The 16,733-nt window shown below is 37.1% G+C and overlaps 1 protein-coding gene across 1 annotated transcript in view; it reads left to right on the forward strand.

Moving 5' to 3' along the window:
- The window catches only part of LOC140238324 (uncharacterized), a 72,730-nt gene that overhangs the window by 15,001 nt on the left and 40,996 nt on the right, over positions 1-16,733 (forward strand). Inside the window, exons 7-8 of the mRNA XM_072318258.1 lie at positions 4,271-4,381; positions 8,036-8,171. Of these exons, the coding sequence (XP_072174359.1) occupies positions 4,271-4,381; positions 8,036-8,171 (247 nt within the window). The remainder of the gene's footprint in view (positions 1-4,270; positions 4,382-8,035; positions 8,172-16,733) is intronic.

Raw genomic sequence — 16,733 nt, forward strand, 5'->3', positions numbered from 1 at the left:
TGTAAACAAATTCATGTTTGTTTATTTGACCTGCCTGATTCACAATAGATGAGTGAAGTATTTTAAAGAGACAAGTATGTTGGAGCGCAGAAACACACTTCATATACTATTACTAACTCATAATGGCAATGTCTAAGATGCTTTGGTATCAGTGCAGTGTTTATTATCAAGGAAAGCTTTCAGAAAAGAGTAGAATGAAAATTAAAGGGCAGGAATGAAAGAGCAAGAATGAATGACAGAAATGACAATTTAGCTGTATTTCTAGAGAAAAAAAAAAACTTTGCATGTTGGATCTTTTTGATATTCAGTTTGTAGCATCTGTCAACCAAGGATCTTTGTTTCAGGAGGATTCATTTCGGGAGGATGTTGTTATGGTATGGAAAAGACAAAGAAAGAGAAAGGAAGATGTTGCAGTGAGACAGGAGAGACAGAAGATGAGTTTGGAACTGATTAAAAAAAGAATCTCCATGGCATTGCAGCAGTAGCTCCACACTCATTGCAGCAGTTGCCTGGTTCGGTGTTGATTTGAAAATCTCCAATTGTGGCATAGTTTTTGGGGCACATTATGAACCCTGCAATACATACATGTAGTTCCATGACATTGCTTCTGCGACAATTGCCCCTTGGAAATATCTGCATGCTAAGCCAAACATAAATTCTACCCACAAACACAACTTCAACTGTAATCCTAGTCTTCGCATTAAACTAAACCTAAAACCTTTATTACAACCAGACCCGAACTCCTTGGAGAAAATAAGACCGGAGCAATTGTCAAAGGAGCAAATATCGTGTTACCATAATAGACAAATGTATCTCTACCTTCCTTCTTACTTGGCAGAACATGTATGTCACTGTTAGAGAGACAGAGAAAGAGATAGAGAGAGATTTAGATAGAGGTCATTGAACATCAAATTGTGAAATAAGCAAAAGTCATTAATAGGGCATGGGAATTGTTTTGCAGAAACTTTTGACGTGCGAAATATCAGTATTGAACAAAAGTATCTAAATCTAAGGTCACTCAATTTCAGATTTGTTTTCCTCACTATATGTGGAATGGAAATTCTTCAGTTGGAACTTCATTCTCAATACCTTTAAAACTGTGATATTGAATTTAAGGTGTACATTATTTTGAAAAATTTGTTAAGTTTTTGCAATAGCAGGTTACTTGCAAAAACAGACATGTTTGTGAAAGAAATTCATGAGAGTATTGAATGTCATTGAGTAGTATGTTAGTTTATAAAGACTTTGACATAGCTGCTTTTACCGAGTTAGTGTAGAACTGTGTGAATGAATTTTTGCATTTGTCACGGTAATGAAAATTTTATTGTATGCATTTCTTAAATAAGTGTGATGGTATGAGCACCACATTTTGAAAGGCTGAAACAATGTTCAAGTAAATTGATTATAAGTTTAGTTGTGAAACTGTTTTAGTCCCATTTTTTTTTAATGAGTAGTGTGATCAAGGCTAATGTTGCAAATATGGACAATTTGTCTTTCCTGTTTGGAAATGATGTCTATAAACTCTAAACAAGCCTTTGGGAAAGAAGCTGCTATATAGCATGCCCTTGCTCCCTACCAGTGCCACTACAATCAAATGTACCCAGTGACGATATACAAGTCTGTATCATGTGTCATATTCATGCAGTGCCTCTGTTGACGGATTTACTACTTCGGGCCATTCTAGTAATGAGCCAAAATGAGGCCAAATTAAGCAGTGTGTCATGAGATAAATTTGTCTATTTATGTGAACCACATACCCATAATTTGTGGCAGTCACATCAAATGCTAGTATACTTCTCATATTTAACACATAGTTGGTCATACAGTGGTTGCGTGAGCTTAAAGGGGGGGGGGGGGATTAAATTGTTGTACCAGCGTGGTTTATCTTTTTGCTGAATTTTCATAGTACTGTCACTGTTGTCTGAGCTAAAACCTGGTTGCACAGAAAGCATACAGTGTATGTGGGACTACTTGTCAGAAGTCCCATTACTTGTTGACACAGTTCGCTATTAGTCCTGCCCTGATTACATGGTTGCATACATTGTCAGTGGCTTGTTGACTTTTTGGTACTAATAGGGTTAGCGAAACCATTTTGTGTCTTAACAATTTCTTCTCTGAAAAAGATATTTATCAATAATCGTGTACTGGTAATCTCTCTGTGGCATTGTGGGATTTTCTTAGATTGCATCAGCTGTCTCCTTCACTGTGTGGTCAAGACAATGATCATTTTTAGATTTACATCAACTTCAGACCTCTAAAAAATCTCTCTTTTTGATAGCAAGGACCCTGAGCAGTAAAAGTACCGAACTGCAGACATCATAGTATTCAATTTGTTGTAACAAACAGTAAATTTTTGCACATAATTGCATACAATATTATTTGTTGTAGTGGTATTCTATTTGTTTTTATTTTCCTTATGTATACTGGTTAGACTTCAACTTAATGTCATGGCTCAGTCTTAGAATTTGACTCGAATGAGGTGCAGGGGAAGTAAGAGTGGCCGATGGAGTGACTGCATACAAATTATAACTGACCTGGGTAGAGATCACATCATCATGGACTGGACTAGAATGTAGTGATGGGGGGGGGGGGGGGTATGGACAAATGAATCAGTGAAGGTAAATTTAGCACTGACATTTCACTCAAGTAATGACTACCTTAACATCTGTTTGTTATTCTGCTTCAAACGGTGGGCCATACTCAGTGAAGGGTATGATATGGCGACTATTTGTTAACCATGTTTATTGTTCAGTGTGCAAAATTCATGGTGCAGTGAGCATGATAATGATTGCCAATGTTCAGTTTCAATTGTATACTTCTTTAGGCTTTGAAACTTGTTGAATATACACTGTAGAATTAATGATCAGAATATTACGACTCATAACACAAAGTGGAGGGAGAACTGTAGCCAGTAAGATGTGATGACGTGTAAAGCAGGCACTTAGACTATGGTGTAACAGTTGTTTGTTGGGATATGAAATATGAAAGGTCACAGGTTTTGAAATATTGCACTCAACACCACCACCTATCAATGATATCCTTGTTGAAGGAATTATGTCAGGAATTGATAAAGAGACGGTAAGCTAGCTCTAAAGGATACGTACAGTAATAGTTTTTTTTTTTTTAATTGTTATATCAAACATGCAGTAGAAAATATGATGCAAAAAAAAAAAAAAGGCATCATGCCAAGTGTCGATAAAACTTAAAAAGTGGCATTTCACATACTCATCTTAATATTTGTGACAGGGCCAGATGATTTTCTACTAGCAGTTTCATATAAGTTGTGCATATCAATAATAGAAGGTAGTCTTCAATGATTTTGTCTCATGTTTCAAGTTTGTAAGAGCCTGTTTAATGATTTTAACCTTCCTATAAACTTTTGATACTCTAAATAATGCTTGCAATAGGTGTCATGTACAAAGTAATGGGTATTCCAGCACCAGGTCTTAATTTGTCTACTGTTTACTTGAACACAGGTTTGATGTTTGTAGACCCCAGCACATAATCGGTTCTCATGAGATGAATCAGTTAAGGATGTTACTGTGAGAATCATATCACTTTTCTCATCTTGTGGTCCAGACAAAGGTGGAAATTCTCTTTTGTGTCACATGGGCAGTTGTAGATTTTCAAGGTTGATCTTTGGGAATTTTTAACAGAATATATTAACTTCATACAGATTTGGTAGATTTATCTTGTCTTCTAGGGGATTTCATGCTTTAACAGAATGTTATTATTTGAAAATCACAATGTATGAATGTGGAAACAGTTCAGGTATTTGTGCTCCATGCTCTAATAACTCTGTCAAGAGATATTGAATTACACCGTGCCATATACATGTACAAAGTATGCCAACTTTGTTTTCTTGAATTTGAGTAAGGGCCAGGTTTTATAGAAACAACCTCCTGATGTAGCCTAGTTCCAAGATCAAAGCCATAGTGGACCAAATGTAGGTCCTTGTGGTGGGGTGAGCATGGATGAACCCTGGGTTGAGGTGCATTCTCTGTCTATGATCTTTATTATCCTTGATTATAGCGCACACCACAGATAACACTGCGATAAAGGATGCCAGTTTATCTGTTTTCATGTGATTTTCTGTGATTTATCTGATTTCATCTGATCTTATCTGTACTCCCGCTTAGTACTATTGTGGGCCAGTATTACTGCAATTCATCATTCGGTCAGATTGGGTTTTTGAATATTTTCGAATTTTAAGATATCTACTGTCATTATTGTTGTTCATTTGTTTGTGTGTTTGTTTTTCTTCCCTCAGATTGTCCTTCCCAGAAATGGGGTAGCAACTGTCTCCAGAACTGTACATGTTCTCATGGAGCAGCGTGTGACCCAGTCACAGGGAGCTGTGCCTGCACGGCTGGATTCTCAGGTATGTATGGGCAGAATTGAGGTCAAACATTTTACCACAAGCTAGCGGGAACAAGGAGGCAGGCAGATATTAAACACTGACATGGTGTGACCCAATGTTGATAGTACTTTGTTAGCTTTCTCTCGCGGTTTGCTTCTCAGTCTGACTAATTCAACAATTAACTCTTGACTGTACTGAGTTTAGTTCTTGGTGCCAGCAGTACTTGTAATTGCAGGCACCGTCCAATATCTGCCAGCATAATACTGCATGAACAGTTCCAAAATAAAAGGTTCTAAGATCTGTGTTCTATCTAGTGAATGCAATTGGGAGATCAAGTACAGTAAAGCAAGAAATTTTTGCAAATTGGAGCCGACATTCTTTTTCACAGCATGAAATTTTTGTGAATTGCCACTTGCATTCAATGCATTTAGTGTAGACAAGAACTTTCATGTGCATATCAATTTTGCCAATCTTTGCTCTTGCAAAATTTGCCAAAGTAAGGTGCATGCAAAAATTTCAGTTTTCTGTATGAAGGAAAGTGATGTATAACTTACATATGTTAATTGCTGAAAACTTAATGGCCAAGTTATGTTCATTGTTTGTACTTAATTTCAATTAAAACTTTTTGTACAACATCACTCAGATTTGAAAGAAAGGGCAGGTTGTGAAAAGGCTTTTTATTTGTTGTTGTTTTCCTCAGAGGCAGAAGGGGTGTGAAAAAATGATAAGTAGACTGATGCGTGAACCAAAACTATTACACGTTCTCTGATATGATGGATGACATTTGCAATAATATGCGTGTATCATGTCATTGTTAATCTTATCTTTTTGTGTACATTGCCTTGATTGTTTCAAGACATGTGTCTGCGTGTACTGTGTATTTGCCCTATTTTACACTGGGATAGCAATTAATCATCGAAAGCAATAGCTTTCTTGCATGTTAACCAACAGATTTATCACGTGGTTTTACCCTTGGCTTCATGATTATATTTGCAACAAAAGTTTGTCAGACTATCAAGTTCTTGTGACCCATTTTAGCTTGTCAACTCAGGATGTTAAATATTTTGATTGGTTTGTTGTTCGCTGCTATGAATGGGTATACATGCACCAGAGGCCTAAAGGCCCCTCTTTCAAAATTTATGTACGTGCTGTATGCAAGCCTTGAAATGAAACAGGGGAAATATGCAAATTTTGACAAGTGTAGTTGTATAGCAAACTTTGTATTTTGATCTTACAGTCTCTATCCTGCTAGTTTCTTCTCTCCCCTATATCCTCCCCCCCCCCCCTCCATTTCACCCGGTACGGAACCATCCTCTTTAACTACTGGTACTTGATTCTTATGATGTAAGCCATATGCTGAAGAAATACTTTGGCAGAGAAGCTTCCTTTCAAAATCTTTACTTTTGCATAGGTTCAGTCCTTTTTTTGTGTGTGTGTAGAGTTTTGCATCTTCTAAGTAAGTCAAGCATTAATTTGTTGACATTCAAAGCAGTGGGATCATAGTGAAAGTGACGAGTGGCTGGGAAGCAGTATCTTCCGTCCTTCCTCTTTACGGCGACACTTCACTGCAAACTTTTTTTTTTCCCTCGGAAGTTAAGATACGATGCAGGCTTTGTCGAGTGTCAAAGCAAACATATTTCCTCTTACAATTTCCTAAATCTGTTTTTTTTTTCCTTAAAGTCATGTTTTTCACATAATACCTTGAAGATAATGATTACCTGGGTAATAGAGTTATTTCACTACCTCCAACAGAGATATCACCCTAATTTTTTCCTCCAAATTATATTTTTGGATATACATTTGTTTTGTTGTCAAGCTATCTGTCTCTCTAGTTACTGTAAAATGAGGAATGTTCGCGTGCATTTTAATTTTGCGAATTTCGCGAGCGCCAAGATTCACGAAATTAAAATGCATGCGAAATTTCTTGTCTACACTATATGCATGGAACGCCAGTGGCAATTCGCGAAACTTTCATGCCGTGAAAAAGGCTGTCGGCTCCAATTCGCGAAAATTTCGTGCCGCGAATATATCATGTTTTACAGTATGTCTTTCTGTCTAGCCCTATTTCTATCTACAGTCTATTGAGAAATGTGCATTGGTATTTTTTTGTGGTTTTTAGGTTTATCTTTGCTGAATACATACATTGGTATGGGCAGAAAATATGTGAAATGAACCAGCAAGGTCCCTATATCCTACTTAATTAACAAATGTACACCATGTTAGTATATTTCATCAGATTTCCATGAACAATTACATCACTTCAGTGATGATGGCGTTGTGTTTGAAGTAAGTGCTTCATAGTATTAACGACGAGAAAATTAATGGGCCATTCGATTAAAGGTTATCAGACAGAATACATCCCTGACTAATGGACTATGTACAAGGCTGTAGAAAATGAATGTGCACATAATGCATTCTGTGGTATGGGAATGGTGCTCTCAGTAGCCTCTGCATATTACTCATCATTGAATTGGATTACCTTATGTAAGGATGCCCTCCATGGGGCCACAGACATCAAGCAAACAGTATAGGAGTGAGCCATTGTATCCCACATGCAGACAGTAATGGCCTGGAGGGTAGACATGACTGTCGCTGGAGACATAATAAAACTGCTTCCTTTGTACCCTCGTTTGATTGTGAAGTTGTCATCAAGTGAGGATGAAAAATGAATTCACAGCCAGACTGCTATATTTGGATAGAACAGAAGAAAATCATGACTTCTGACTCTAATAGAAGGATGCCATCAGACATGTAATTTCAGAGCACAATAGTGATGCTTTGGCTGTGAGTGAAACAGCAGAATGAGTCAAATCTGTCATGTAATGGTAGATATCTGTGTGTAGAATGGCCACCTGCAATTAATGGCCACTAAATTTTCCCTGCAATATTGGCCTGTGTATGTCAACCTGCCAACAGTCCCATGTCACTGTTACTCTGAGTGTCTTGTGTGGACGGGTTCATCCAGTGGTACACTCAGGCTTGATTGTGAATCATGTTTGTAGAAATGGTAAAGTATAATTTGGGTCTGAAGCAGTAGACCATCAAAATGTGGTGTGTAAATCTATTTGATCTGTGTGGTATGGCTGAGTTGATAGCAGTATTCCCATACTGCTTACTTTAATTAACCCTGTGTGTGCTGTAAGTGTCAATAGGTACAAAAAACCTCATAGCATTGTACTCACTGTCTCAGTCTAAGGCACAGAAAGGGTTAACACTCTTTGAATTCTTCTTTAGTTTTTCCCTCTATTTCTCATTCTTCCCTAATTTGCATTTGTATTGTAATCAGTCAAATACCACAGAAATCCTTCTCTTCTGCAGATTACCATTTAAACATTTCCTTATGAATCTGTCTCCTCATGCACTATATCTATAAACTTTTTCACGCTTAGCAACTTCATTTAATGGAAGTGTTTAGCTTCTTGGAGTATTTCATGACAAACCTAAAGTACATGTTCAAGAGACTTCAATTTGGTATAATTTAATGGGAAGATTACACAAAACTACTATTAAACTATAGGGTGAATAGTTGAAATGCCACCATAGCAACGTTAGATGTAGAGTTTACTGATGCTGCTTCCACAAACGTGTATACTTTAATCTATGAAACACTGCAAATTGGCACTTAATGCCTCTATGCGTTTCTTTACTCCCCAATTCTCATGATGCATATGACAGGTCCAACATGTACAGATCCTTGCCCTGCCAACACCTATGGACCGGGATGTCTTCTTACATGCCAGTGTGAGAACGGGGGAACCTGTGATCCTCGTACAGGGGCGTGTTCCTGCCCCCCTGGCTTCAGGCCTCCCCTGTAAGTTATTTACCATTGATACCTCTTTCAGGCTCACAGATGATATATTCCTTATTAAAATTAGAAATCTTGAAGAAAAGGTTTTAAAGAGACATGTAACAATAAGCAGCACATAACAATGTCTTGTTGATTGATGTATCATATCACTGTGTGTATGTATGTCTTGTGTGCAAAATTGGGTATTGATATTGATATCCAACTCAACAGTTTATTGTCCCCGCCGAACGAGTTCGAGCAGGGGACTATGAAACGGGCTCCGTACGTGTGTGTGTCCGTGTGTCCGTCCGTGTGTCCGTCCGTGCGTCCGTGTGTCCGTGCATCCGTGTGTGATCATAATGTTCAAAATGCTACTCCTTCGCCATTTCTAACCCGATTTTGATTCTGTTTGCTTTATATGATAGCACTACATAGGAGCTTTGAAACTTCTATACAGAATTTCAGTTGTGACCTTTGACCTTGACCTTTGACCTATATTGTACATTTTGCTTCAAAATGCTACTCCTTCGCCATTTGTAACCCGATTTCGATTCCGTTTGCTTTATATGATGGCACTAGGTGAGGGCTTCAAAACTTCTACACAGAATTTTGACCTTTGACTTCTTTGACCTTTGACCTTGATTTTTGACCTATATTGTACTTTTTTGCTACAAAATGCTACTCCTTCGCCATTTGTAACCCGATTTCAATTCCGTTTGCTTCATGTGATGGCACTAGGTGAGGGCTTCAAAACTTCTACACGGAATTTTGACCTTTGACTTCTTTGACCTTTGACCTTGATTTTTTACCTATATTGTACTTTTTTGCTACCAAATGCTACTCCTTCGCCATTTGTAACCCGATTTCGATTCCGTTTGCTTTAAGTGATGGCACTAGGTGAGGGCTTCAAAACTTCTACACAGAATTTTGACCTTTGACTTCTTTGACCTTTGACCTTGATTTTTGACCTGTATTGTACATTTTGCTACAAAATGCTACTCCTTCGTCATTTCTAACCCGATTTCGATTCCGTTTGCTTTATGTGATGGCACTAGGTGAGGGCTTCAAAACTTCTACATAGAATTTTGACCCTTGACTTCTTTCACTTTTGACCTTGATCTTTTTACCTATATTGTACATTTTGCTACTAAATGCTACTTCCGGCGGGGACATATTTTACGCACCGCGTAATTTCTACTTTTCCTTGTTGTAAATTTGACTGGATGCTGCGGGAATTCAACAAGAGTAAACTGATGTTGATTGATATGTTGAGTCTTTTAGCTAATCTAGTCGTGGTAGAGTTCACTGACATTTATTGTAAGACACAAATTAACCTATTGAGGATGGGCTGATTTTGCTACAACACGCATTTCCCATAGACACCTGCCTGAGTATACCCAGGACTAGCCTTCAACAGGTTAATGCAGACCAGCCAAGTCTCTGTGGTTCTGCAGGAGGCTACCTTTCATGACATGACAAGAAAATATCAAAGTCTCCCTGATTTGGGAATTCTTTTTGTCTAGTTAACGTGTTGAAGACTAGTCCTGAGTATTCTTCAGCTGGGGTTAATGGGAAATGAGTGTTTTATGAAAATCAGTCTGTCTTCAATGGGTAAGATGCATGTAATACATAAGTGTCTTCCCAATATTTCTTTTGACTCTACCTGATTTTGATGTGGAAATTTTTGCAGCCCTGTTCATGGCACAAGTGATAGTTTTTCAGTGTATTGGAGACGTGAGGAAGTGCTACAAAAATTGTCTACATAATCTCAGATTTGTGTGTTTGTGTGTATGCTTGCATGTGTGTGTGTTTCTGGGCAAGACAAATGATGTCCATGCAACTAAATCGTGTGATTACTCTAACTTCCTGATTTCCCGTCAAAGTATTTAGATAGAAGGTCAGACAAGATATTAATTCAATCTCCATTATCCATGTAACTTTGCTGACTTCTCAACAATTGTAAATCACAATGCCGTGAGAAATTCTGATTCTGCAGGATATGATTATGTTCACTAAATTCATCAGTGTGTACAGGAATACATTAATGGCTTGCACTTTGCAATCAGTTTTCCTTTCTTTTTTTTCTTTTTATGCCTCCGCCACGAAGTGGTGCCGGAGGCATTATGTTTTCGGGTTGTCCGTCCGTCCGTCCGTCCGTCCTTCCGTCCGTCCGTAATGAATTTTGTGGACAAGGTAACTATCGAAACCTGTTGAGGTATTCTAATGAAACTTGGCATGTATGTGTATTAGGGGGTGAAGTTGTGCCTATCAACTTTTGGGTGCACATGCTCAAGGTCAAAGGTCAAAAGGTCAAGGTCAAATACATAAAATTTCACTATTTCCACCATATCTATTGAATGCCTTAAGATATTTTCTTGAAACTTAGTGTATACATATATTATCCAATTAAGATTCTCTGGTGAAAGTTTGGGTCATAAGGTCAAAGGTCAAAAGGTCAGGGTCAAATACATAAAATTTCACTATTTCTGCCATATCTATTGAATGCCTGAAGATATTTTCTTGGAACTTAGTGTATACATGTATTACCCAATTAAGATTCTCTGGTGAAAGTTTGGTTCATGAGGTCAAAGGTCAAAGGTCAAAAGGTCGGGGTCAAATACATAAAATTTCACTATTTCCACCATATCTATTGAATGCCTGAAGATATTTTCTTGGAACTTAGTGTATACATGTATTACCCAATTAAGATTCTCTGGTGAAAGTTTGGGTCATGAGGTCAAAGGTCAAAGGTCAAAAGGTCAAGTAGAAATATTAAAACTTCTTTTTTTCTCTGTACCTTGGAAAATTGTTCAAGGTATCTTCATGGAACATAGTATATACATGTACTGACTGGAAGTGGTTATCTAGAGAATGTAGGGTTCATGGGGTCAAAGGTCAGGGGTCAAAGGTCAAGTGCAAGACTTCAAAATTTTACTATTACCCTCATATTTATGCAATGCCAGTAGGGTTATTTTTTTACACTTGGTGTATGCGTGTGTAACCTAATAGAAATTCTCTGGAAAGTTTTTTTTTCTCTTTTTGCCTCAAAGGTCAAAAGGTCAAAGATCAATTGAAAGTGCTGAACTAACTTTTTCCTCCATATCTCGGAAGTGGCTCAAGTTACCTTGAAACTTAGTACATATTATGCATGTTCTACCTGAAAGTAATTATCTCATGAATTTTAGGGTCAAGGGCCAGATGAAAATGGTAACAATTTACTATTCAATTCAGAAATTGCACTTTTTCTCCACACCTGCACCTTGAAAATTACTCAATGCCTAAATGTATGAATGGTTCAAAGTCAAGTTAAAGTCCTTAAATCCCTAGATTCATGCTCTCTTATTCATCCAATTAAACCTACGTCAAGGAAGGTGAACATTCAACATATTTGTGACAAACTTGTCATTCCAATATTTTGCCAATTTTGTGAAAATGTAATCACACAGTGTCCACATGTACTATCTAGACCTATTTGGGAAAATCATGCATTATGGCGGAGGCAAACCAGTCGCCAAAGCGACATTTCTAGTTTTTTTTTGGAGGAAGTGGGTATTTTCATGTTCAATACATGAAAAGTCTGTAATGGGTAGCCACTTAATAGTGGTATCAAGTTTTGTGCATTTCCCTGTGTGTCAGTAATACATTGGTACAAACATGCACACTTCCACACGCTTACACTGTTACAGACACATACAGTATGCAGACACTTTGACACACTGACACTCTCACAGACAGACATTCACAGACAGATACAGACATGCAGATAGACAGACAGACAGACACACACACACACACACTCACACATACACAAATTAGATTGATCAGTCCAATATATTCCTCCAGACAGATCTGGGCGATGACCATGCCAGGAATTTTGACTTCCTTTGACTCACCACTTCATCTCTCCTAAAATATCCCAGTTATTCCCAAAAATACTCTCACCCTGCCATCCAAAAGGTCTTGTCCAGGCCTAGAGAAAGAGAGAATGAGGGGGGGGGGGGGTAGTGGGATAGAACTGTGCAGGGTTTCAGCACACAAATTTGTGATCATCAGCAAACGGTTTGATGCATTAAACACCACAAATAGCACACCAGGAAGTCGCACCATTCAGTAATGGTTAGAATGATGATAATGGTATGTGATTATCCCAGGAATGAACCACTATTGAACACCTAATTCTTTATAAAAATTCTTTTTGCTTTTACTATTAGACACCTAACTTTTGATAAAAATTCTTTTTTTTTTATAGATTTCCATTGACATTTTGTACTATCATGATGGGCAAAAATCATAGAGAGGAATTGATCTCTTGTCTGTGAACTTCTAATCACTTTCCAAATAGAGTCTTAAGACTGCCAGAAAAAAAAAAAACACACACACACACAAAACAGTTGTGAATATTATCTATTTGCATCTACATTTTGTAGTCTTGAGTTGAGCCTGCATTTTTTATGCTTATGCTTGCTCTTTGGTGAAATAAAGTTGAATGCAGCCCATGCAATCTTTGCTTTCAAAATAACCAAATATTAGAAAGATAAACACCTGTAAAAGTTTCTGGTCAAGACAACTATTCTTTTTCTCCATTCTTCCCCAAAGAAAATATACATTCTTCCAAATTGTGGAGATTATTTACTGCATGACATACAACCCACTCCCATGAATTCATGTGCTTGGTTAATGCTGCTTGATAATGCAACCTCACAAATTAAAGTGATAAATCAAGGACTGTATGAGCTAGATGACACTGACCTGTATCGACGTCACAACGAGTAGCAGGCATTGATTATAACCTCGACTCATGGCTCAAAGGTTCATTGTATTGATCCAGTGACTCATCAAGTTAACATTTACCAGTACTCATGAATGTAAACATGTCATGGACAGGGCATGTGATAAGACTGGATGAAAAATCATGGGAGAGCTTTGCCTTTTGTACTATTTGTGTACAGTATATTATAACTTAAAGAATTAATGTGAGGTATTGTAAGTCATTGCCAGAGATGAACAAAAGGAAATCCTTTTCAAGTCTGTCTTGAATATTGGACTTGGACTGGCAGCTTTGAAATCCTGTAATGTACAGAATTTTCAAAATACCGAATTTGACAAAGGTGTACCCATAAAAGCAGGAAGTGCTAAGTTATATCCTTTCCATCCCCAACACACAGAGACACTTTGATGTAGCTACAATTAAAATGCCTCAATTAATATCACATTTCAAGGAACTACTCTGAAATGGGTCATTACATTTTCGGAGGATTAGGTGTAATTTTATAAAGTGCTTAATTTGTGTAGCCCTAGAAAGCTATGAAGAGAAAAAGGAATATCACACAAGTGGAACGTGGAAGTTTAGATATCGAAAGCTTTGAAATTCATCCTCTTGCTATAATGAGAAGGATGACCCACCAAATTGCAGATCTAACTATTTTGCAACCAGTATAGTATTCTGGACCTACAGCAGTTTTGCTTGAAAGGTGATGTGTGTCGATTAGTATACTGATTAAATGTTGTGAAATAACTACCTATCAGGTCAAGTACAGTATATATCATAGTTTTACATTTTTGTGATTTCAGCAAGGAAAGCAAATTTCATAAAAGATATGAACAATTTAAATCAATCTAATTGCTCACAAATCTGCAATATGTCATCAGAATCCAGTGTTTAGATTTAGAACAGATGAAACTGCTGTATCATCATGAATTTGAATAGACTGCACCTCTGACTGTGAGGTATAACTTCTTGGAACTCCTCAGCATCTTTCACATGTTATTGTATTTTACCCTCTTTCCACATTTAAACACTCAACCTATTCTTCAGAAACTATATATGTTTGAATTCAAACATTGAACTTTTAATGAACTTTCAATCTATACCAGACATCACTTCAGATCTATCGATATGCAGTCATTGAGCAATAATTTGTATGGGTGGAGCAGATTTTTTAAACATGCAATCCACGTCAATCCTCTAGGATGTGAGATCAATTTACAAGAGCCTGAGGTTTTATAGATACATGTTTTGTCGTGTTCAATGATAGTAAAGGGAGTACTGTTAAACCGCATTTTTGTTTTTGTGAATTTGGTGAGTAACCACATAAAATGTAGTGTCTTGTGTGTGATTCATGCGCTTTTGAGTGTCACACTCTGGTAGATACATTTTCCAGATGATTCCCAAGAGAGAAGTGTTTATTTCCTTTCAACTAACAAAACCCGGAACTGAGGCGTTTTTTTAAACTTTTCTTTTGAAAAAAAAAAGGCAAAGAAAAGGACAGTCATGAGGAAAAACTCTGGGAAAGTGATTAGGTACTTCAGTCAAGGCAAGATGACCTTCCAATATCAATTACATCATACAAGCAGGAGCGGATGAGCTCTTTCAAGAAAAGTGCGAGCTCAACCAATATTTTACACTTTTTATATGACGCATATTTTTGTAAATTTTGCTCTGTTGGGATGCCAGCGTAACTATAGAGTGTTCAGACATTGTGATCATTCTGTGAGTTCTTGCAGGTATTGGTTTAGTGTTAATAATGTCAGCAAAATTAAGTGTTAAAAAAAGATGCTGAAAGAAGATGCCAAACAGTACTTTTGTTGGCATTTCTACTTGAGCAGTTTTGTGATGGTGGCTCTGACTTTAACAGTGTGCAATTTGATTATTAGATCATTTCATAATTCTGTATTGAAATGGCATCTACTGTATACTGCGAATATTTCATGAGGTTTTTATTTTCGCAAATTTCGCGAGTCAGCTGCTATTTAATAGTGAAATTAAAAACATGCGAAAATATTGACTCTAATGCTGATATCAGTGTGATGTACGCAGATTTTTCCGTTCAGTACAGGACTCCACGATCGCGAATTTAACCATTCGCGAAATTGTCAGGAAGTCCCAATTCGCGAAAATTTAGGCCTGCGAAATATATGGTGTATACAGTATCAAGACAGCTATATGTGTCTTGAATTACAGATCAAAGAGTCAAGTAGTTTGCCAATAAGAAATGGAAATGCCTTTTGAATATTTCATCTTCTCCTTAATATCAATCTGTCGTTGCTTCTTTCACAATATGTATAGAGTAACTGCTTTTTATAGCATTATTATATATCCAGCTGAAGAGTAATCTATTTATTAGTAATGAATGGAAAAACTGTGTACAAACTTTGCCATCTTTCAGCCTATACATGTACAGCATGTTTATCAGATAAAAGGTCTGGTTCAGTGCCGAGTGAGACCAGCAAATGATGTTGAGTGTCTTCATGCTGTTTTGAGGCAAATCTACTCTAAATGGAAGCAACATCTGTAATAGAGTCACAACTGATTCACAAATATCCACTTCACTTCTCGTGAAGAGTACAATGCATACCAGTACATTGTAGTCCCACCCACACACATTTCAGGAGTCTGCCAATGATTGTCAAGTAGTTTACCCCTTAGGTAAATATTAGTGTTAGAAACTGTTTGATTATTACATTTTTTAATTCATGGTGTATTGCTGGTTAATCAATTCAAAGCCTGTGCAGTGAGAAGAAGAGACCAAAGTACTGTATGTTTTAGTTGTGACTACAAGCAAGTTTACAGAAGTCAAAAGGTTTTTTCTTTGTGATTGCAATATGCTGTTAAATGGAGTGTAAGTTTTAGGTTGAGTTTCATAATAGAAGCATAAAAAAGTGGTGTCCTTGACTTTTGACTTTCTCCAAAGTCATCATATCTTTAGAGTACAACACACTCCATGTTATGTTGACTTTAATGAATCAAGTAGAATTATTCAAACAGAACACAGAAAACTCTTTCAAATTGGATAGAAAATAGGAAAGTTAAACAATTTAAAGATTCACATGTTTTTCCCCAAAAAACATCAATATTAATCACCGGGATGTATGTGCAATCAAGATTCCTGAGAAAATCATGTTGAGACCTCACAAGGTTGCCATTCACTTGGACACAAATCTTCACTAAATACCTTCTGTTTTTACATTAATTCATAAAGATAATATCCACATCCTTCACATTGAATTGTTCTACAGTTTAAATGCATTAGCAGTAATTGCTTTTTTGAATGGTCAGGGGGCTATGATTGATAAGATATTTTTCAAAAGAATGGTAGTGTCTTGTACACACTACTGTAGTGAGTCAATGGCATGTTCTTAATGCCTAAATTTGCATGTGTTTTGTGTTTGATGTCACCATTTATCCAAAACATGTTAAGCATAATTATTCCCTAACTTTCTTCATTTTTTTTTTTCAGATTTTATTTATAACTTTTCTATCTAATCCGTCTAAAGACTCTTTAACCCTAAAGGGCCCGGGCTTTTTTGGCTATGCTCAGACCGGGGGGGGAGGGGGGGGGGGGGAGGGGGGGGAGGGATTCCGCCCCCCCCCCCCCCCTGAGATCTCGGCCATCGGAGGTGAGATCGCGATGAAATTTTGCATGCGTGAGACCCGCGTCATAATCTACAAGATTGTGTCATAGGATTTTTTGAAACAATCAGTTTCTAATTTTAATTAATTAATTATGCAAATTAAGCTCAAGGTGATATTTTAGCCTAATTAAAAGCATTGAGAGTCTAATTTTTGATCTGTAAATCTGTTTTAGC

The sequence above is a fragment of the Diadema setosum genome, chromosome 14, assembly GCF_964275005.1.
Source record: "Diadema setosum chromosome 14, eeDiaSeto1, whole genome shotgun sequence".
In the NCBI taxonomy this organism is placed as follows: domain Eukaryota; kingdom Metazoa; phylum Echinodermata; class Echinoidea; order Diadematoida; family Diadematidae; genus Diadema; species Diadema setosum.